This window comes from Protomyctophum bolini (genome assembly GCF_963924005.1).
Source record: "Protomyctophum bolini genome assembly, chromosome: 9".
NCBI classification, from domain to species: domain Eukaryota; kingdom Metazoa; phylum Chordata; class Actinopteri; order Myctophiformes; family Myctophidae; genus Protomyctophum; species Protomyctophum bolini.
The window spans coordinates 16,797,135-16,819,155 of NC_137870.1; the positions used below are offsets into that span (position 1 = coordinate 16,797,135).

General features: G+C 45.3%; 2 protein-coding genes across 2 annotated transcripts in view; both read left to right on the forward strand.

Annotated features, from left to right (window-relative positions):
* Nucleotides 1-21,023, forward strand: part of inppl1a (inositol polyphosphate phosphatase-like 1a) — a 43,489-nt gene extending 22,466 nt beyond the window's left edge. The window contains exons 8-27 of the mRNA XM_080772341.1: nucleotides 2,580-2,678; nucleotides 7,855-8,005; nucleotides 8,786-8,892; nucleotides 9,105-9,207; nucleotides 10,767-10,963; nucleotides 11,431-11,548; nucleotides 11,929-12,025; nucleotides 12,245-12,383; nucleotides 12,532-12,631; nucleotides 13,089-13,177; nucleotides 13,833-13,914; nucleotides 14,557-14,646; nucleotides 14,756-14,869; nucleotides 15,570-15,746; nucleotides 16,084-16,239; nucleotides 16,955-17,039; nucleotides 17,455-17,541; nucleotides 18,078-18,903; nucleotides 20,211-20,347; nucleotides 20,922-21,023. Of these exons, the coding sequence (XP_080628467.1) occupies nucleotides 2,580-2,678; nucleotides 7,855-8,005; nucleotides 8,786-8,892; nucleotides 9,105-9,207; nucleotides 10,767-10,963; nucleotides 11,431-11,548; nucleotides 11,929-12,025; nucleotides 12,245-12,383; nucleotides 12,532-12,631; nucleotides 13,089-13,177; nucleotides 13,833-13,914; nucleotides 14,557-14,646; nucleotides 14,756-14,869; nucleotides 15,570-15,746; nucleotides 16,084-16,239; nucleotides 16,955-17,039; nucleotides 17,455-17,541; nucleotides 18,078-18,903; nucleotides 20,211-20,347; nucleotides 20,922-21,021 (3,054 nt within the window). The 3' untranslated portion in view covers nucleotides 21,022-21,023. The remainder of the gene's footprint in view (nucleotides 1-2,579; nucleotides 2,679-7,854; nucleotides 8,006-8,785; nucleotides 8,893-9,104; nucleotides 9,208-10,766; nucleotides 10,964-11,430; nucleotides 11,549-11,928; nucleotides 12,026-12,244; nucleotides 12,384-12,531; nucleotides 12,632-13,088; nucleotides 13,178-13,832; nucleotides 13,915-14,556; nucleotides 14,647-14,755; nucleotides 14,870-15,569; nucleotides 15,747-16,083; nucleotides 16,240-16,954; nucleotides 17,040-17,454; nucleotides 17,542-18,077; nucleotides 18,904-20,210; nucleotides 20,348-20,921) is intronic.
* LOC308321523 (myelin-associated neurite-outgrowth inhibitor-like) overlaps nucleotides 1-22,021 on the forward strand; it is a 395,831-nt gene that overhangs the window by 139,309 nt on the left and 234,501 nt on the right. The gene's annotated exons all lie outside the window — the stretch shown is intronic.

A 22,021-nucleotide genomic window follows, 5' to 3' on the forward strand; every position in this document is an offset into this window, starting at 1 on the left:
GTCCCCAGCATTTAGAAACTGCAGGATGCTATCTTGCATTATGTTGGGCAATTGTCATAATTAACATATTAAGCTGGGGTACCATTAACATCCAATATAATGCAACATTTTCAAAATGTTATTATGCTTTAAGTAGCATGGGATGGGTCAAACTAGGGTTTTTTCATGATTATGAATCCATTGCAAGCATTAGTTTTGCACGAAAAACACTGATTCAGCTCAAAACGGCCATAGCCGTCATCACAAATATGATGAGGTCAGTGGCTATGTCCAAATGTAGCCCAAGGAGTGATTTTTGTGCAAAAATAATGCTTTCAATGGATTCAGAATCATGAAACCCCCCTAGATACAAGATGTGTTGTTATTGTTATAGCCTCCATGTTGTATTATGGCCTCTATGTTAGGTTCCATGTAGAAACAGGCCCTTGGGTCTTTGTATAGAATGTTTGGGAGGGCGGTACTGCTTGGAAATGCAGCCAGGTGAGATTTTAACCACTTAACATCCAATATAGAGCGTCGCTGTCCCGCCCCCTACCATGGCCCAGGAAATGATTCTCTGTTCATTTTCATCATAGACATTTCAGAAAGTATTTATCTAAAGAAGTTTACGCTGCGGACAAAGCCATCTCTTCTCGTGACAAATCATGACAACAAACACAATTTATCGGGCCAAACAAAGAATTAGAAAGTAGAAAAAACGGCAGGTTACAACACTTTTTTTGTTGTTTTTCTTCTATGTAATTATTTGTTTTGTCCAAAATATTGTGTGTGTTGTCATGATTTGTCACGACTCGAGTTGGCTTCGTACGAAGCTTAAAAGGTCTTTAAATAAATACTTTTTGAAATGTCTATGGGAAAATGCATTGGGATTCATTTCCTGGGCCAGGTGTCGTCATGAAAGGGTGCAGGACTGCGACACTATAAGGCAACATTTTCAAAATTTCATTATGCTTTAATTTCATTATGCTTTAAGTAGCATGTGACGATAGTAGTTTGACCCGTCACACTAGTGGGACAGAACAACTGCGAAAAAGTGAAAAATGACACCGGTGATAAATACTAAATAGTGCTGATAGTTACTCATGATTAAAGATTTCAATTGTTTTTAGCCACCTTTTCAGGTTGAACATAGAGGCCATAATACAACATGGAGGCTATAACAATAACAACACATCTTGTATCTATCTGTAATACAGCCACATACTGCGACAGTTTCACCCATTTGATGAATGGTTTTCGCTGCAACTCCTGGGGCAGCCATAGCTGAGTGGGCAGAGAGGTCGTCTGGTGATCAGAAGGTCACCAGTTCAACCCTGGGCTCGTCCATCTATGTGTCAAAATGTCCCATAAGTCACGTATCCCCTAATATAATGCAGTGGTTCCCAAACGTCTTAAACATTTTTTATTTTAGTTGGGGAAAAAAAGTGTTTTGGTGAATGTTTTTTGAAATGATAATTATCAAGGGGTATATCTGGCTTCTGGGCTCTGGACAGGGCTACTCTTGACACCCCCACCCTATTCACGGCAGCAATGCAACCAAAGATATACCGCTATAAGAAAGGCTAGATGGCTCACCCACGCTACTGGCCAATGGAGAGCGACGTCGCCACAACTTGCCACAGGCCATTCATAACATTGTGTCTATGGGGTATGCACTTTTTATATAACCTTGCTCCATTTTCAACCGATTTTCAAACGGTTTGTTATAAATGTCAAACGTCAGCATAGTTATGGACTTTCATATAAAATTACATTTAGCTGATATTAATATATCATAGCCACGTAGATAACGTTTGTAATAAACCGAAACGTTTGTAAATCCGTCAAGATTTCAGCAAGTTAAGAGTATTTTTCTTTGAGCAGATCACCTGCTACCATAGAACGTACCAGAAAGGTTCACTGTAGCAAGATGGCTGCTGGTGAATGACGCCGGAGACTCCGCCTTGCGCCATCTAGCCTTTATATATGTCTATGTAACCACCTGGGTTTTAAGTACCGGTAGACTTTGAACCCGGGTCTCCTGCATTGGGAAACCAAGTCACACTAAGGGGAATCCCCTCTGTTCAAGGGATATATTGTACTTGGGCATCAGGCAGGGGGCTACTCGCTCCAGGGGCATCAGGCAGGGGGGCTACTCGCTCCTGGGGCATCAGGCAGGGGGCTACTCGCTCCAGGGGCATCAGGCAGGGGGGCTACTCGCTCCTGGGGCATCAGGCAGGGGCCTACTCGCTCCTGGGGCATCAGGCAGGGGGCTACTCGCTCCAGGGGCATCAGGCAGGGGGCTACTCGCTCCAGTAGTTAATATGATTTGACCCTGTCCCTCCTGGGGGCTAGGTTGTTTGTGTACCACCGCACAATGTAATTTACTCCTCCTTATTTTTCTACTCCTTAATCAAAAGGAGGAAACATAAATGGTTTCCTTGCTGCTAACGACTCTCTGTCTCTCTCTGCCTGTCTTCCTCTCTCTCTCTCTCTCTCTCTCTCTCTCTGTCTCTCTCTCTCTCTCTCTCTCTGTCTCTCTCCATCTCTTTTTCTCTCTCTCTCTCTCTCTCTCTCTCTCTCTCTCTCTCTCTCTCTAGGCTCTGAAAGCTGTCCAGGACATGAGTTTGTCCTCTCCAAGTTCTCCGGCTCCTCTCTCCACACGTCACAGCAAAGCCATCCCTGTACAGGCATTTGAGGTACACGCACGCACACATGCACACACGCATACACATACCACACAGCCCTAGTTACTGAGGTCAGAGGTGTGGACTCAGGTCCTGTGACTTGGTGTCTGATTCTATAAAACAATGTAACAGTACACCTTGAACCTTGAATTCACTTACATTTACATTCAAATGTAAAAAAGATGTTGAGATTGCAGATCAATCCATGTGTGTGTATTCGTACGTGTGGGGGAATCTCAGCTTTTGTCAGATGTAAGAAGGGGGGCTCCAAGGGAAAAATGGTTATTTAATTTATTATTCTTTTTAATGCTAAATTGGTATTGGTCTTGGCTGACATTTAAACTTGAGACTTGACATGTCGACGTGACTAAATTGACATAATAATAATAATAATAATAGCTTGAATTTATATAGCGCCTTTCATGAACCCAAGGACACAAACTAGAAATGCACTCTGTTGAGGTGCCACTAACTGCTACTAGTAATGTCTATTACAACTTTTGGCCCGTTATTGACCTTATGCCAACCTTTAAACGTACCACAGTTACGTCATCAACAGCCAATAAGGGTCCACCATTCTTACCCCGACATACATACATCACCAAACGTACCTTGGTTACGTCATCAATAATGGTGGTCCCTTATTGGCCGGTGGACAACACCGACATACATACCCAGCCGATCGCAAAATTAGCAGACCTACAAGCTCGTAGCGAGCCACCGAGTGGCGCGCTACGAGCTTGTAGGTCTGCTATTTTTGAAAAATCGAAGAGCGACTGACATAGAAGACATTTTTAGAATCTGATCTCAGGTCAGAATGAAAACTGTCAGGATGTAGAAGACATTTTTAGAATCTGATCTCAGGTCAGAATGGGATAAGTGTTTTTTCAAGGCAGCCTTTAAAGAGTCCAGTGAATCTCTATTGGGAGAGAGTTCCACAGGGTGGGGGCGGGGCTGCCACACTGAACGCTCTGTCCCCCAAGGTTTGCTTGACTGCCTTGGTGACAGGAAGGGGGTCCAAGTTTGTTGACCGCAGGTTCCGTGTCACAGGAGGTTTATGGAAAAGGCCTGAGAGGTAATGTGGAGCCAGGGCGTTTTGACCTTTGTAGGTGAGAAGGGGGAGTTTATAATTGATGCTGAACTTGACATGAAGCCAGTGCAGTTGACATGGACATGACTGGTTATTCTACATTTATAGAAGTACAATAAAGCACGCACATTTTGACCAGAAGCGGCATTCTGAGTCAAATTGGACACCCATATTTCTTGCAACGGGAGACACGTTTGTTGTCAGCGGGCCAAGACTGTCTAGAATTGTGGATTGTGAACTGAGGGGACCAAACAGAATAATCTCAGATTTATCAGAATTTAGTTGTAAAATGTTTTGAGACATCCATGAGTGAATATCCACCAGGCATGCTTTGAGGGAGGATAGGCAACTGGAGTCAGACGCTTTGAGTGGAAGATAGAGCTGGGTATCAAAAGCATAGCAGTGAAACTGTATGTTGTGTTTGCGAATAACATGACCAAGGGGGAGCATGAAAATAGTAGGGGACCAAGTATGGATCCTTGAGGGACACCGCAAGTGAGCTGGGCTCCGTTGTGGACTCTTGATGAAGAGACTAGAGCCTGTGATGTGGCGGGTTTTGTTGAACCAGTGACAGAGAAATGGATCCCTCTGTCCCAGGGAAGGGGGGGGGGGCATGCATTTTGTCAATGCATGCCCTACAACGCGTCACAATGTGACTCGCTGTGGGCTTGTAGAATAACTATTTTTGCTATTTTTAGTGAAAGTAGAACTGTCTGTGGCTTTTATAAACATGAATGAAAATGATTGTCTTTGCCTAGACAGCAAACTTACGTGGACCAGCCATCTGTCCAACATCTGCAGACGTGCTGGACAACGTCTTGGAGCACTGCGCAAGCTGGCCAAAAAGCTTGATGCCAAAGGCAGGACCAACATCTACAAAACCCAGGTCAGGAGCATCATGGAGTACTCCTGCCTAGCCTGGATTAATGCATCTCTGACTACTCCCAGGCAGTTAGACCTCATCCAAAAGAAGGCCTTCAAAATCATTGGGGTAGATGAGGACCTTGCCCTACAGCAGTACGCCATCAGCAAGCTGAGTTATCGCCGAACAGTTGCAGCAACAACTGTTCTCTACAAGATGCACACTCCCAACTGTCCAGTGGACCTCAAAGCACTACTACCTCAAGCCCACACCTCAGGTCGAATCACCCGGAGAGTACTACCAAGCCACGCCCTGGAAACCCCCAAGTCAAACGACGAATGTCTTGATAGGAGCTTTCTCCACTCTGCTATAAGGACATGGAACAGCCTTCCCCCTGTGGTTGTTGGAGACATTACATCTATCAGTGTTCACGCCTTCAAGAAGAGGCTGAACAAACAGCGCCTCAGTATGTGACTGTAATCCCTCAAAGCTCAAGGACTGTCATTCATCCAACATTCAGTTTACACATACTGTACGCCTGACTGAATAGCCGCAGGTCATTGATAGGCTCTTTGAATGTATTTTTCTCAAAGCCTGTATCTGCTTAAGCTCAATAAAAAAATCACACACGTGTGAACTGAGTGGTGCAATTCCCCCCCCCCCCTCTCTCTCCCCCCCCCCCCCCCCCCTCTCTCTCTCTCTCTCTCTCTCTCTCTCATTACACAGCACTACCCCTCCCTCTGTTTCTGCCGCCCCCTACTGGTATAAATCAGTAACATAATCAGGCTCATGTGCACAGGTACACACACAGGTAGGTACATGGACATTGCTGATTGTAGGAGTGGTTGCACCACTCAAAAATTAAAATAAAAAACAATATCTACATTGGATTCATTCAGCTTTTTCTTTTTTGTACATTTCCTGAGATTAAGGATTAATCGACAGTGACGATATCAGAAAGCCTGCATACAGCACTGGCTTGTGTGGCCGTCTATACAACCAGAAGGTTCCTAAACTGGGTCACGGCCCTACCTTTTGGAACCAGTGCTGTAGCACTACCGTTCAGTATGCAATATTTCACACATTCTGGACAGAACGTGATTGCTATTGTAAGGATGTGATGATGTCATCCGTCACTTATTTCTTTCCAGGAAGTCTTTCATCACAGTCGACGCGGGGTGGAGGGGGCGGGGCCCAGAGAGGAATGTTTGCAATGTATATCCTATGGAACATTAGAATCAACCTCCAATGACCCGGCTGTTTTTGGACTTTTTTGTTTTGCTGTTGTTTTTTTGTTGTTGTCGTTTTTTGGGCTGCAAGCAGTGTTTTTTGGAGGCATATCGGTGGTTGCCGAGAATGGGGCACAAATATGGGTGCATGATACCATATTGCCACAGGCACACACACATGTGATTGGTTACCCCCCTTCCCCATACGCGAGTGACTGCTGCAGACAATCGTGCGTCAGTTGAAGTTCTGAGAAAAGAAAAGAATGAGGCAATGAATTCACAGCGCTACAGACCCTCAGGGATTCTAACCCGATGACTCGTGACCTCTGACACAACCCCCATACCCCCCTCCCCCTCAGACAGTTGACTCATAAGCAAATCAGTGACTAGTTCCTTTTTGCACTGTAGTGACAGATGAGCCATTGACACACAGCTGAGAGAAGCCTTGGGAACTCAACGTTTCTCAAGCCGTGTGGCCCACAGGTCAGGAGCTATCTCCTGTGTGTGTGTGTGTGTGTGTGTGTGTGTGCGCGCGATCTGGGCGGGTTAGGTTAACTGCTTAACCCATTAGGCCCTGAGGCCCTAACATAAATCAGTTTTCTGAAAAAACATATTTTACTACGGTATATCAGTAGTGCTCATACTTTGTCTTGTCAAGGACCCCAAACATTATATGTATTTGGCTGCCGATCCAGAAGAAAGTCGCTTTAAAGATGTATATATTGAGTATAAAATAATGGTTAAAGTGTTAAAATGACACAGATGCTTAATGCTTTTTGAAGAATTCCAAAAAGTATTTTTTGATTTTGATTGAGCGAGGGTTACTGTCGTTAATATAAACGAGGGAAAGATAACAAAGATGAATGAGCGAAGCTAGAGAGAGAGAGACAGAGGTAGGAACCCTGGTGGAGAGAGGAGGAGAGAAAGTGTAATACAGTTGGGGAACGAGGGGGTCATTACGTGTAAGACGTGGCAGTGTATGCTGATAGCGTGGTGGCGGCTGCCTTTCAGTTACTTCCTGCTTGTAGAGGAAACGGAATGTTGCTGTGAAGAGCGGAGAGATGTGAGATTATGAAAACAGATTAATCCACTAACGACTGCTCGCCACAAGGCCTGATAACGAGCCGCAGAGCGGAAATCTCTGCTGATTTTATCCGGCTCCGACAAATTGCCTGTCAGTCACGTCCTGTCGAGTGTTCGTTTCAGGAAATTAGCACCCTAACACAGTCTCTTTTGCCATTCCTGACAGTTTTTTTTAACAATTATTGAAAACCGTATTCTGTTCCAATGCAGATGAATGTACACTGTGAGAGCAAAGAAATGCCTAATTGAAATTCACTACCTGTAAAACGGAGACACCTGGTGGTGAGGTGATGCTATGGCCTGACCTGCATTGAACTGTAAAGTTGCTTCACTTCTATATACCAGATTTTATGTATTTTATTTTCTAGTCTGTTCTAGACTACCGATTACCCATTGTTTTGACCAATAATTTGTCAAGAAGTGCAAAATTTGTTCTAATCAGTTTGCTAGTCGTGTGTGTGTGTGTGTGTGTGTGTGTGTGTGTGTGTGCGTGTGCGTGTGCGTGTGTGAATTGGTACTGGTGTTGACTGATTTGCTATATACTTTCAACATTTAAACTTGAGACTTGACATGATATGTGACTTGACTTGGTACTATTCAACTCTACATCTAGACTCTAGTCTAAACTGATTTGGGACTCGTTGATTTGTCTAAATAAATGTATGTTATATGCTTTTTTTTTCTTTTTACGTTTGCAAACTTCTGAAAGTGATTAGAAATCAGGACACACCAGCTGCATAATAGCAGATACCGATGTCATAAAAAAGGTTAAATACCGGCCGATATATCAGCCAAACCCAAGTCTGGCTCCAACGCGGACACACACGCACGCACGCACACACACACACACACATGCACGCATACACACGCGCACCAGAAGTCTGTGTAACTCATGTCCTCTGTATCTCTCTCTCCACCACGCAGGTGAAGTTAGACGTCTACTTGGCAGAGTTGACGAAGATCGGTAAGAGTCAGAAACACACGCTGTCTGTGGATGTGGAGGGAGGAAGACTAGTGGTGATGAAGAAGATGAAGGACAGCCAGGAGGACTGGACCACCTACACACACGACAAGAGTGAGGACACACACACACACACACACACACACGCACACGCACACATACATTTCAATTTCTTTATTTCAGTCCACATTTATAAAATACATTATCAAGGGCACAAATATTTTTCAGTTGCTTCTGATATCCCACTCCCACACACTCGGAACATCATGTGTCTCAGTGCTCGAGTCCAAACAAGCCCTAAATATACAGAATATAGGCAACGTATGCAAATGAACTTAATTTACGTCAATTAACGTCCTACACGTGTGATGTGTGACAAGAGAGGGAGAGAGATAGACATCTGGCTCGTATGTCCAGAAGGAAAGGGCCAAAACCGCAAAGGACCGATCTAACCTGACACACATACTGTAGTACGCACGCACACAATCCACACAGTATTCCAGATATATTAAACTATGCATGGAAACTGATGAAGAACATGTCTGATGTGTGAATGGTACAGCACTGTAATACATCTTTCTAGTACCATTTCATATTGCATTGAGTCAAGATTATTATTGGTCTTAATAGTTTCAATCACGCTAGACTTAAACACTGGAGTCCATCAATGAAGCAAGGAGTTTCATGTCAAAACCATCTAGTATACTCTTACACAATGTCTTATCATTTGATTGATGAAGCACTTTCATCATTAATATAAACCATATAAAATAAAAACACCCCCCCACCCCCGCTTTCTCTGTCTCTCTCTGTGTTTCTCTCTCCCTCCCCCAATCTGCCTCTCTCCTCCTCTGTTCATCCCTCACTGTCTCTCTATCTCTCTCTATCCATCAGTTCGTCAGTTGATCAAGTCTCAGCGGGTGCAGAATAAACTGGGCATCGTGTTTGAGAAGGAGAAAGACAAGAGTCAGAGGAAAGACTTCATCTTTGCCAGCGCCAAGGTACGTACGTGTACGCACGCACGCGCACGAAGTGACCAACCTCTCAATTGTACAGTAGATAGAACACAGTAATTAATTCACAAGGGACTGGTCGTTAGGGCATTTTAGAGCACACAAGCGAATATCCGTGTTTAGTGTGTTTGTGTGTGTGTGCGCGTGTGTGTGTGTGTGTGTGTGTGTGTGTGTGTGTGTGTGTGCGTGCGTGTGTGTAGAAGCGGGAGGCATTCTGTCAGTTGCTGCAGCTCATGAAGAACAAACATTCCAACCAGGATGAACCTGACATGATCTCTGTCTTCATTGGCTCCTGGAATATGGGTGAGATGCAAATATTTTAACAATTCCGCATACCACTCAGCACTCTGTGCCTATAAGTAACAGCGTCTTCGCCATATACCGTATGATGGCCAATTATAGCAGCGACGGCACAATACTTTTCAAGACTTTTTTCCTCCTTTTTGGGCATCCCAAGTTGTTGTAACTGTTGCGGTGCATTTTCCCGTCTGAAGAACAATTACAGCGTGCGGCAATACAGGAAAAACACTGAGGCAGGTCCACATGAAATGAGTTTGAAGAAGACGTCTTTTATTTGCAGAAAAAGGCAGTCCACAGTCGAGGCAAATACAGGAACAAAGGGATCACAAAGCGGACCCTGGAAACTCCCGGATAATAACACGCGAGTGGCACTTGGGTAGTCAAAAAGCAGTGCAACCGGATCCAGTGAGCAACCCTGAGCAACCCTGCTCCTTAGATTATATACTCTCTGAGTCCCTACCCTCTTCTCCGGTGAAGAGGGGCGGGCCCTCAGGACAAGGAGGTCTTAGCTCGGCTGCATTTTAACAGTGCCTAAGCCACAATGATTACTTAAAGATATAATGACAAATGTAGTTAAAACATAATCATAACTAAAAGTATATGAAACGGAAACAGACTTATATTTAAGCAATGTTTAACGGAACTAAAAATAGAACTGACCATTCTACTTTAAGAAGTGAATTAAAACAGTTTAACCCAGCAGAGGAAGTTATAATCTTATAGTCTCATAGTACATTTTCAATCAGTACAAATTGCACTCACTATTAATAGTTATAGCGTCTATTCTATACTGAGATTGTTGAAAGGCATTCTTTAAGTTTAACTGTGAATAGTTTACTCAGTGTTTAAGTCAGTGACCAAGAGTGACCAAACTGGTCGCCGGAAGATTCTAGCTTCAAAGGGTTAATGGCCTTGGATTCAGGTGTGAAGTGTAGACATTCCCGTCTCTGAGAATTGAGAGACCCTTTTGGTGTATGAGATAGCTTTAAAACATTTTACTGACCTAGTGATAATAGTACTTTGGTTCATTTATAATACACATATATATATACACTGTCTAACAACCACCCTGTTAAAATGTCCTAGGCTGGCAAACATAAAAACAAATTTTAGCCCAATCTGGGATCACATTATGTAAAGAAATCGGAAAAGACATATATAATTCAGTTTGTTTTTGTCTCTAGGAGCACTGTATCCTTTTCTGACAGCAACTCAGTTAGGCTCCACCCCTATTCTTTAAGGTAGATAAGACCTTTAGTTTAAAGGTACTTTTCAGACGGACATCAACGACAGGTCTGCTTAAGAGGGGCGCGACAACACAAGTAAAAAAAAATAAGCTCAACAGTATCTAGGTCTAGTCAGTCGTGGGCGTGTGCACGAAACGAGCACGTGCGCGACAATTTGACGGGACCGTGCCCACATAAATACGCTTGCGTTGTCGCCCCTCGACTTCTACGCGCGTACAGAAAAAGAAACGCAGATCTCATTGAAAATGTATTACTAGGTGCGTTAATCGCTGCCCGTTTGAAAGGACCTTAAGAGTGCAATTGTTTTGTCTGTAGGTTCTGTTCCTGCCCCTAAGTCGATGGCATCGTGGGTACTGTGCCGCGGCCTGGGAAAAACCCTGGACGAGATGACTGTCACCATCCCGCACGACCTGTATGTGTTCGGAACCCAGGAGAATTCAGTGTGTGACCGGGAGTGGGTTGAGACCCTCCGCATCGCCCTGAAAGAACAGACAGAGCTGGATTACAAACCGGTGTGTCCACCTTACATGTTGTTGGGTTTGAGGAGCAAAACAAACGAGAAACGCCGCTTAAAAATCCGAATTCGCGCTCGGTGTGTGGAGACCTTAACTGTCTGATATAGCCTATTTTCTATAAAACTGGAGCAGGTGGGCTTCCTCTGTGTGTATTTCTTGGCTCTGGGTGCTCAGCTAACAAAACATACAGTCAAAAGGAATCCACAACAATTAAAGTGGAAAGAAGCGGTCCTCCAAAATAAATGTGCAAGACAGATTTACCAATAGGTTATTTTTTACTTGTAGATCTGGCTTTTAGACCTGATGTCCCTATTTGGGCATGTCATTATAATCAAACACTTCCAAAACATTGCGCATGGGTCGGGCAGGGGAAGATGGTGTGATGTGACTGTCTCTCTCATGGGTCTTCTAGGGGAAGATGGTGTGATGTGACTGTCTCTCTTTGGCTTTGTTCTTGGTTCCAGATAGCCGTGCAGACTCTGTGGAACATCAAGATCGCTGTGCTGGTCAAACCAGAGCATGAGAACCGCATCAGCCACGTGGGCGTATCCAGTGTCAAGACTGGCATCGCCAACACACTGGGTAACAAAATAACAACAACAATTAATGATGAGGGGGTGTTATTTATTTTAATTCGAAATTTCCGGACCACTTCAAAGGGAGGCAGCGTTACTTTTGTATTTTGTTTGTTGTCAGCTGTGAGCAGAACACTCTGTTTTCATCGTTTGCAACTTAAATCTGACGATTAAATCTCCAATCGTACTGTGACACACACACACACACACACACACACACACACACACACACACACACACACACACACACACACGCCAATGACATATATGTGTCTGATGTACGATGATAAGAGCGCCCTTCACTCCACACAGGTGTGATTATTATAAATGGATTGATGCCTTGGTCTGCTTTTTTGTGTCAATATTGTGTTGTGGGTGGTTTCCTAGGTAACAAAGGGGCGGTGGGCGTGTCCTTCATGTTCAATGGAACGTCTTTTGGCTTCGTCAACTGTCACCTGACGTCAGGCAATGAGAAGATCGCCAGGTACGCACACACGCACATGCACATGCACATGCACACGCACACACACACACACACACACACACACACACACACACACACACACACACACACACACACACACACACACACACACACACACACACAGATTGACCTCTACACAACAAAGTGCTCAGTGAGTTAAATGAACACTGAGGTTTTTACAGTGCATTAACCCTTGCTGTGACCCTTGGCACCTTGCAGGAGGAACCAGAACTATCTGGACATTCTGCGTCTGCTGTCGCTAGGCGACAAGCAGCTCAGCTCCTTTGATATCTCACTGCGCTTCACACACCTGTTCTGGCTGGGAGACCTCAACTATAGGCTGGATATGGACATACAGGTATGCACGTGCACACACACACACACACACACACACACACACAGAGAGAGAGAGAATGACAAGGGGCTAGAATTCACTGGGAATCAGCCAGGAATTGGCATAACAATGTCATTGGAATGTAACGGGAACATCTTCTGTGTGTGTATAGGAGATTCTGAACTACATCAACAGGAAGGAGTTTGAACCGTTGCTGAAGGTGGATCAGTTGAACTTGGAGAGAGAGAAGAACAAGATCTTCTTGCGCTTTGGTTGGTACACCTGCATGAACCTCCATGACTCCACAGTGCTGACAACCTGATGAGAACCCACAGCATAATATTTTTTTTTACACAGAACATTAACCAGCAGAGGGTGCTGTGTGCACAGATGGGTGCTAGTGTGTGTACAGTTTAACTGTCAGCAGCCAAAAGCCATAACTATGATCTTTGCTTCTTCTGCAATGTACCCCAGTCAACAAAATAGTTTATGGTTTAAGACAAGTGGTTAATGATGAAACGTGTGAGACTTGTGTAATAATGATTCTGACAGAGTACGAGCTTCCATCTCTGCGTATAAGAACCTTTCTGCAATCATAGTAATGTTGTAATTATCCTCTGTATGCCTGTGTGTGTGTGTGTGACTGTGTGTGTGTGTGTGTGTGTGTGTGTGTGTGTGTGTGTGTGTGTGTGTGTGTGTGTGTGTGTGTGCATGCATGCATGCATGCAGCGGAGGACGAGATCTCATACCCACCCACCTACCGCTATGAGCGCGGCTCCAGGGACACCTATGTCTGGCAGAAACAGAAAGCCACAGGGGTACGAATGAAGTCCTACACACTACACACACACACACACACACACACACACACACACACACACTACACATACCGAGGACCTGTTTGACCACGGACCCCCATCTGTGCCAGTGACCTCAAGATTTGTGATAAGCAACTACACTATAGAAACGCACCCCAGAATACGCAACCCACAACTTCTGATATTTACAAGCTACTTTATTGGAAACCGAGCCCAAAGCTGCTTATAATAGGCATACTTGGCAACACTGGCAAAATGGGCTGATAACTTGGCTGCTTGCAGGGTTGTGGATAATCACTCGTCACTGTTCTCCCTTAAGTCTTCAATTCACCTGAAGTCTAGTGGATGAAAGGTACTCGACATATACGAAGGACAGGCACATACATACAAATGTAATGTGTGTGCAAATATACAATGACAAAACTACAACAATATTCACAGAGATTAGAATTGACTTTTGCTCCAGATTGCCATGACATCAGGGTGGTTATGTCCTCTCTGTTGTGTGGAACAGAAAGTCAAAATATTGCAACTTTTAAATCCACACAGTCTGTTCCATTCAAGGAAGTTAAGGAACATGTCTGTTTTGTTCTGGTTAATTTAATGGATTTTGAAGACCTGATAACAAGGCTCTCTCTCTGTCTCTGTGTCCCAGATGAGGACCAACGTTCCTTCCTGGTGTGACAGGATCTTGTGGAAGTCGTACCCGGAGACCCACATCGTGTGCAACTCCTACGGTGAGACCACTCGGCATGGGAACCGTTGACGGACGGGACACACTGCAGAATCCTAAGAGTTAAATGAACACCAAGGTTTTTGCAGTGTAGGATCAGCAGGACAGGGTTTGATGTGTGGGTTTGTTTGTGTTCTGGTTGTACAGATGGCATACTCATACCATACTCTTTTGCTTTATTAATGTGCCAACGTTTTGGTCACATTAGGACCTGATGAAGATCCCAAAGTAGCTGAAATGTTGGTTCATTAATAAAGCAGAGAAAAGTGTTGCAAAACTGTTACTTTTCAGGATTAAAAAATGCGATGTTTCGTGCTGCGCTTTGAGCTTGCAAATCTGCTACTTTTGACAGATGACTGGAGGTCTCCACCTACAGATACGTCTGGTGACAACTAGAACAGCAGCTAGAACAGCTCCTAACAAATCTACCCCACTGCTTTGAAAACCAATCCTGATACCATCCCTCTGCAATGCAATCTTCTTTTGCATTTCCAAACGGTTTCCGACCATTTTCTGCCCCTACACTGATTGTAGCGGGTGGGTAGAGATGTCTGATTGATTTGTAGAGCGGGTGGGTAGAGATGTCTGATTGATTTGTCACGCTGGACTAATGGATGACGTGGTGTTTTGTTTGTCGCTCCGTCAGGTTGTACTGATGACATCGTGACCAGCGATCATTCCCCCGTGTTTGCTACCTACGAGGTGGGCGTGACCTCCCAGTTTGTGTCCAAAAAAGGTAGAGTGGACGTTACTTTCCGCCCACTGGTTTGATCGATCTTGTTTTCCAGTTTTCCACTCATTACCCTGCTCTCTCTCTCTCTCTCTCTCTCTCTCTGTCTCCATAGGTCTGCCTAAGTCTTCAGAACAGGCCTACATTGAGTTTGAGAGCATCGAGGCCATTGTGAAGACAGCCAGCAGAACCAAGTTCTTCATTGAGTTCTACTCCACTTGTCTGGAGGGTGAGATGCACACACACACACACACACACACACACACACACACACACACACACACTCACACACGCGCATACTTACACACAGGTCCAAATGGAGTAAAAGCAACAGGAGGGATATACTTCTAGTACATTAACTACCATAGTGTTGCTGTTGGGCAAAAACACACCGATCTACAAGTTGTGGGCTTGTCGATTTCTGTGGATTTTTATTCAATATTCAATTTCAATTGAGTGCTATAGCGCCACCCTTTGCCCAATGGTTGTGGGCTTCGCATCCTCACCGTTTGGCATGGCCCTCTAACCTGACGCTGCCAGATCCAAGAAGCTTGCTACACAAGTTTGTTTCACAGCTTATTGGGATCTCGGGAGTCAATTCGATGACGGGGCTGTTCCTTTTTTTCAAGATAATTGGTAGATGATTGGATGGATGCTGTGTTGTGGAACATGGTTACCCAATACCGCCCCCATCTGGCAGAGTCAGGTTAATGGCCCTCTACCATATTTCCAAATTTCGCTAAAACCGACGGAAGGAGAAGGAAAAGGTGATGGAAAAGAAAAAAAATAACAAACAATAAAGGACCAAGTCCTTTCAGGACTGCTTGGTCCTTTAATCAGACTGGTCTGAAGTGAGTGGTGCAGGATAGGGACAGACATTGCTCAGGTCATTGGACTCAAAAATTAATCTGTCCATTTCCGTCGGTCAGAGTTCAAGAAGAGCTACGAGAATGACTGCCAGAGCAGCGACAACATCAACTTCCTGCGTGTGGGCTGGTCCAGCAAGCAGTTGACCACCCTGAAGCCCCTCCTCTCTGAGATAGAGTATCTGCAGGACCAACACCTACTGCTGACTGTCAAGTCTCTGGACGGATACGAGTCCTATGGTGTGTGTGTGTGTGTGTGTGTGTGTGTGTGTCCTATGGTTTGTGTATATGTATGTGATTGTATTAAACATGTTAAGCACTTTCAAGATTGTAATAACATTAAGCATAATTTTGCTCTTTAAGAAGGCATTTAAGCATCATTTTATGATGTGAATTAATTGCATTGCTTACTCGAATAAGCGAGCAGATTATCGTTAGTTGTGGCACTAATTCAAGCTAGGGTGAAACCTTCACACAATGCAAATTCCTAAAGGATTTGTTTGCCGTGCGTTTTTCTGTTTGAAGTTTGAACAGAGAATTGTATTTACACTGTGTGTGTGTGTGTGTGTGTGTCTAGGAGAGTGTGTGTTGGCTCTGAAGTCCATGATAGGCAGCACAGCTCAACAGTTCCACACGTACCTGTCCCACCGCGGGGAGGAAACGGGCAACATCCGGGGCTCCATGAGGGTCCGAGTCCCCTCCGAGAGGATGGGAACCAGGGAGCGGCTCTATGGTAACTGTCTGTCTGTCTGCCAGTGTGTCTGTCTGTAGTTCCGTGTGAACACACCATTAGACTCCACATCCAATGGTCTGTATATCTTTGACCTAAGTCCTAGACTGAAGTTATTATGCAAGTTAGCAGTTATTCAGTACGATCGGTCTGGAGCAGTTGTGTTATGTTGATGACGTCAGCAATGCCCAAATATGGAGGGAGAGCAGGATTACTACAGGATACTTCACAAAAATATGAAATATCTTTACTGTCAGGCAGAAACCTTGCATATCTCTGTTTTTCAAGTTTTTTCTATTTTTTCATACATTATCGTCGTATTTCTACAGTGTCACACAAAAGTCACGCGTTACAATGTGACGCTTTGTGAGCTTGTACATACGCTATTTTGGGATACAGATTTTTTTAAAGTGAAGGTTTAAGTGTGTCTGGATTTTATAATCGGCTATTTTTCAGTTAGTTGTGACTAAATAATAACTGCATCGGATCCATTGGGAACATTGGCATTCTTAATTCACACACCAAATGGCAGAGGAAACCATGCGAGGCACCAATCTGGTCATCGGGAGCAGTTAGGGGTTAATCTCTCAAGACAGATTCTGCTACAGCAGAATGTATCAGCACCACTGCCCTAATTTATTGTGGATAAACGTCAAAATGACTGTCCTACATTCAGTGAACGGTGTAGGTTATAATGCTGTGTGTTGTTGTGCTACAGAGTGGATCAGTGTGGACAAAGATGAGACCGGGGGTCCCAAGGGGAAGAGCACCATGCTTCCTAGAACCGGACATGAATATGTCAAGTCAGTATACCGTCTTGTTTTATATTTAAAAAAAAATTGCATTCTTGTTTTATTTCCACAGGTTTGATTTTTGCACTTGATGCAGTTTGGTGCACGGCTTACTATACAACAGACAGAAACCCTTAGTTATATGCCCAACCCCCTAAGCCTAAAGAGATGTTTTATTGTCACTGCCAAAATGTTTTTTGTGAAGCAACAAAGTCTAAAATGTAGATCTGCCTTTTTTTTTACACACAAAGCCACACGTTGGAGCGGAAAAACTAAGACATTGCACAAGTTAGGGAAAAAATTGATATTTAGGGATATGTACTTGTGCCCCTTAAAAATGTGTCCGCGACCCACTGGGAACCAGTGGTGTACTGTAAGATGACAGAGATAACAGCTTTATCCACACTGATATGTTGTGATTGTCTAGGCCGTCTCTGGGCCGTAAGCCTCTTGGAGAACTGGGGAAACTCAGTGAGGAAGGAGAGAGGAGTGGCAAGGACGAGACTGTCACAAGGTACGCACAAGGCATACACACGCATTTACTGACAAACTCGCAATGTACACACACAACGCATAGAGGACACACCAAATGCACTTACATGTACCAACAAAGTACACACATTATTGATTACCTATACGGGTACAACAGGGGGAGCGATTATGCGAAGATAATATCGAGCAATTTGCTCGAATAGCTCTGTGTGATAGCGACTTACATTAACCACTTGAACCCTCACATCCCTATTCTGGGGGAACATTAGCCAGAAATAGCAGATCTACGAGTTGTGAGCTTGAAGATCTGCTATTTTCGTGCAAAGAGGTTTACTGTACAAGGGGGGGGAAAGCAAACCAAGTACCGAGCCAGATAATTGAGCCTGTAAATGACTGGAAACACACATTTAACGTGAATCAAATATGTGACAGGGGTCCCTGCTTTTTTATCTCTCTCTGTTAAGGGGTTCGTTGAAGCCCCATAGCCCCCTGATCTAGAGTAACAGTCCATGGCCATCCGACTCTGTATTGACATGCATGTACTGTATTTGTGTTCAGGTCTAAACAGGAGCCGTCGGACGGCGATCCATCCGTCTGCAAGAACAGCTACAACAACCCCGCCTACTACATCCTGGAAGGGGTCCCCAACCAATCGGCGGCCGCCATGTCGCCGGAGCTCCTCCCATCGCTGTCTCCTTCCGCCGCCACTGCCCCGGCAGCCAAAGCCCCTCCCCCTCCGTCGGCTGGGGCCGGGGCGCGGAACAAACCTCCGTCGGGGCCGTCCCACCCGCGCCGGCACGCGGCGGGGCATGCCGTGCGCACCATCAGCGAGGAGGGGTCCTCGGAGGACGACGGCTGCACTGCGCCCAGCGCGCAAGGAGGAGGAGGTGGAGGAGGCGCCGTCGGGAGCACGCTGAACCGCCCGCCGCCCGACTTCCCCCCTCCCCCGCTCCCCAAAGGGGCCCTGGAGATGGCGGTCGCCACCCCCGTGGCGGCGCCTGCCGACGCCTCGCCCTTCCCCAAAACCCGCCCCCTGTACCCGGACCTGGCGGAGGTCAGGATCCCGGCGGCCAACGCCTCAGCTGTCGGCGCGCCGTTCGGCGCCCTGGGGGAGGGATTCCGGCGGGGGGGAGGGGCCGGAGGAGGAGGGGCCGGGGGTGGCGGGGCGCTGGACGACCAGTCGTGCTCGGTGCTGCAGATGGCCAAGACTCTGAGCGAGAGCGAGTTCTCAGGAGGGCCGCAGCCCCCCCGCGCCCCCTCGGCCCCGCCCCTCCTCAGGAGCCAGGGCGGTTTAGGGGGGCTGGGGCTGGGCCTGGACGCCTGTCGCACCTTCCCCCCGCGAAACCCCATCACGGAGAGCATCGCTGAGGACCTCCCCGAAGAGGTGAAGGCCAGTGGCGCCAAAGTCTGCTCATTAGAAGCCACTTTGGGTTTAGTTTAGTTGCTTATTTGGGCTTGTGTGTGTGTGTGTGTGCAAGTGGTCAATGTGTGTGTGACTGGGTCGTACTCTAAACAGACATACATTGCATGTACATACTGTACATAGAGACACACATTTCCCTTCATTCATCGGTACCTCGGGGTTACAATATTAACGCTTCTGATGACTTTTCAAGTTACGACCGGCAGATTAGTAATGGACGACTTTTACTTCTGGTTCATTTGGGTGAATTTCGGGCATTTCCATGCATCCGTCTGGTAGCGACGGCACCAGAGTTCAATGTTGGCAGAAAATCCAGTGATTCACAAACATTGTAATGCTATAATGTAGATAAATATAGAAGTAACTATAATTACAGTACACATTTTAATGTACTGTTTGAGTCTGTGTTCCACGGTGATGTGCTAACTATATGATGCATTTACACGGGGTTGTGATGTAAATTACTGTCGTACTACTTCATCATAATAAGAGAGAAGATTTCCCTCCATTTCCCGAAAAGTAACGGTTTCCGGAGATAAAGGGTTGGTCCACCCAACAGCACTGTGATGATATGATATAGTACTTTATTGTCAGTTCACACTGAAATTTGTCTTGCGACACAGTAGCCAAGTATGCAGAACACATATACACACATTTGACATAACACAAAGAACAAGACAATTTACATACATAAAGACATGAAGACAAGAGCAATATCCACCTCTTAGATTATCCTGTGGCTACTACAACTCCTGATTAAGCCTCAAGGTCGAATGGTGGACAAAAGACCTCTTTAGTCTGACCTTATTGTATGCTGGTACACCATATCTCATTCCTGAAAGTAGCAACCTATATTCTCCATTCAACACAAGTATTAGAGGTGATATTCCTTGCTAACCTTAGGGTGCTGTTATCATACGTGGATGTATAAAGTTTCTGAAGTTGTTGTCCAACAATCTTTGAACAAATGTTCAGTTGTTGCAGCAGTTGTGACTTTAGGGCTGCAGACAAACATCCATACCAGGTGGTACTACAGTACTGAAAAACACTCCATGACAATAGAAGGTCTATTACTACTTCTAGATATTTGTACGAACATACCTGGTTGATCGGTTCACCATGAATAGTAATGGGGGATCTGTGTATCTCTGGTGGTGTACCAAAAACAATCTCTTCTGTCTTTTTTGTGTTAATGATGAGAGCGTTATCACTCCATTCAACCACCTTATTTACATGATGTATTTCATATTCTGTGATGTGTGCACTAGGGGGCGCTGTGGGGCAGCAGCAGCTCCTCTCTGTCGGTGGGGGAGTCTTCAGTAGGAGAGTGGCTGCAGAGACTGGGTCTGGAGTGCTATGAGGGGGGCCTGCTGCACAACGGCTGGGACGACCTGGAGTTCCTCAGGTACACACGCATGGCACACACACGTGTGCACGCGTACAGACAGACAGACAGACAGACAGACACAAATTCATACTTCATTAACTCATTTGATGGCAACATGGATATATATATATATATATTGATTACGCTTCACAACTCTGTACTGCACTCGCTCTTAACACTCCGGTTCCGGTGCGATGGGGAAAAGAACAGGAAAAAAGCGGAAGTGAAATGTCCGCTGGCTTATGCTGTCTATGGGAACTGAGTTTTTAGAATCCTAATATCTCGGATTCTTCTTCCAGGCTGCGTTTTGGATTTGCACAAGCTTGATTTGCGGCTCATTTCTATAAACAATATGATCGCCACTTGTTCAGTTCATGTTTTTGGTTAATGAAATAACATTCGCGGGACCTGTTACATGGCAATTTTACACCTTCTTCATGTAACTAACGATTTTTCGGCATGCATCAGGCAGCCATTCTGTCTCATTTACTTATCGGGAGGTTTTCGACGCGACTGTGGGGCGGCCAGAAGACGAGATGTATAGTTCCTCCTTTCGTCTCATCCAATCGCATGCTATCTTTCCCCCCCTCAGTGACATCACAGAGGAGGACCTGGAGGAGGCCGGGGTCCTAGACCCCGCCCACAAGCACATCCTGCTGGAGAGCCTGCGGCAACAGCAGCCACAGAAGTAAAGCCCCCCCCCCCTGCCCCGCCCCCTGGTTGTGGTCTGCAACTTGTCTCACAACATCTTTGCGTCGTCGTCAACCAAGTCCTTAAACCACATTAACCATGGCGTTCCCAATGTTATAAAACATTTAAAAAACTTTTTTCAGAATTTGCTAAAATAGCAGATCTACAAGCTCACAATGTGTCGCATCTGTGACACATTGTGAGCTTATTCATCCGCTATTTTCGCCATGACGAAGTATCTAGGGCTTATAAATGGTTAAAACAGGTCAAAATCCCCAGCTAAACTGAACTGAACTGTGCTGAGCTGGGTTGTGGGATGTGCCAATTGATGCCAGACTGTGCCTTCTGAGAGAAATTGCACTCCGTTTTCTACTTCAAGGAACACTTGTTCAATCAACTTCCTCTTTTCATTTTTATTATTTTTATTGCTCTTCAGATTGTGTATGTTGTTTTTGGTGGCAGCCGTCATCATCGAGGACTGTCTTTATTTAAATGACAATCATTTCAGTTGTTCAGATCACTACAGTGACGGTTGCTTTTAAGAGCTCGAGGAATTAGACAGTCGCAGAGCGAGACGACGTGATAGTCATGACGAAGAGGGTGACTACCCCGTTGCACAGAGATGACATTTAATGACATGTTCGCCGTCAAGAGATGGCAAGAAATCGCACACACACACACCACACCTGAGAGGAAATCTCACTGCCTGCGCTCTCTCGACTTCTATTCCCTCCGATCCTGATGCTTTCAGTTTGTTATTCTCTCAATTCGTCCTGGGAAGCATGCCGATGGGATTGGTTGTCACGAGAGCCCGAACCAGGTTGTAATTATTTTTTTTTTTAATCTCGCTCCATGGTTTTCACCCGCTCGTTTTAAATCTTTAGCGACGAGCAACTGTTCGTGACATCTGAAGTCTAGCTAATGTTCCCGTTAATACTACAGAAAGTTAGTATATTAGTATATCGCGCCCATCTCCTTAACGAGCGTTCAAGCGTTAACTAA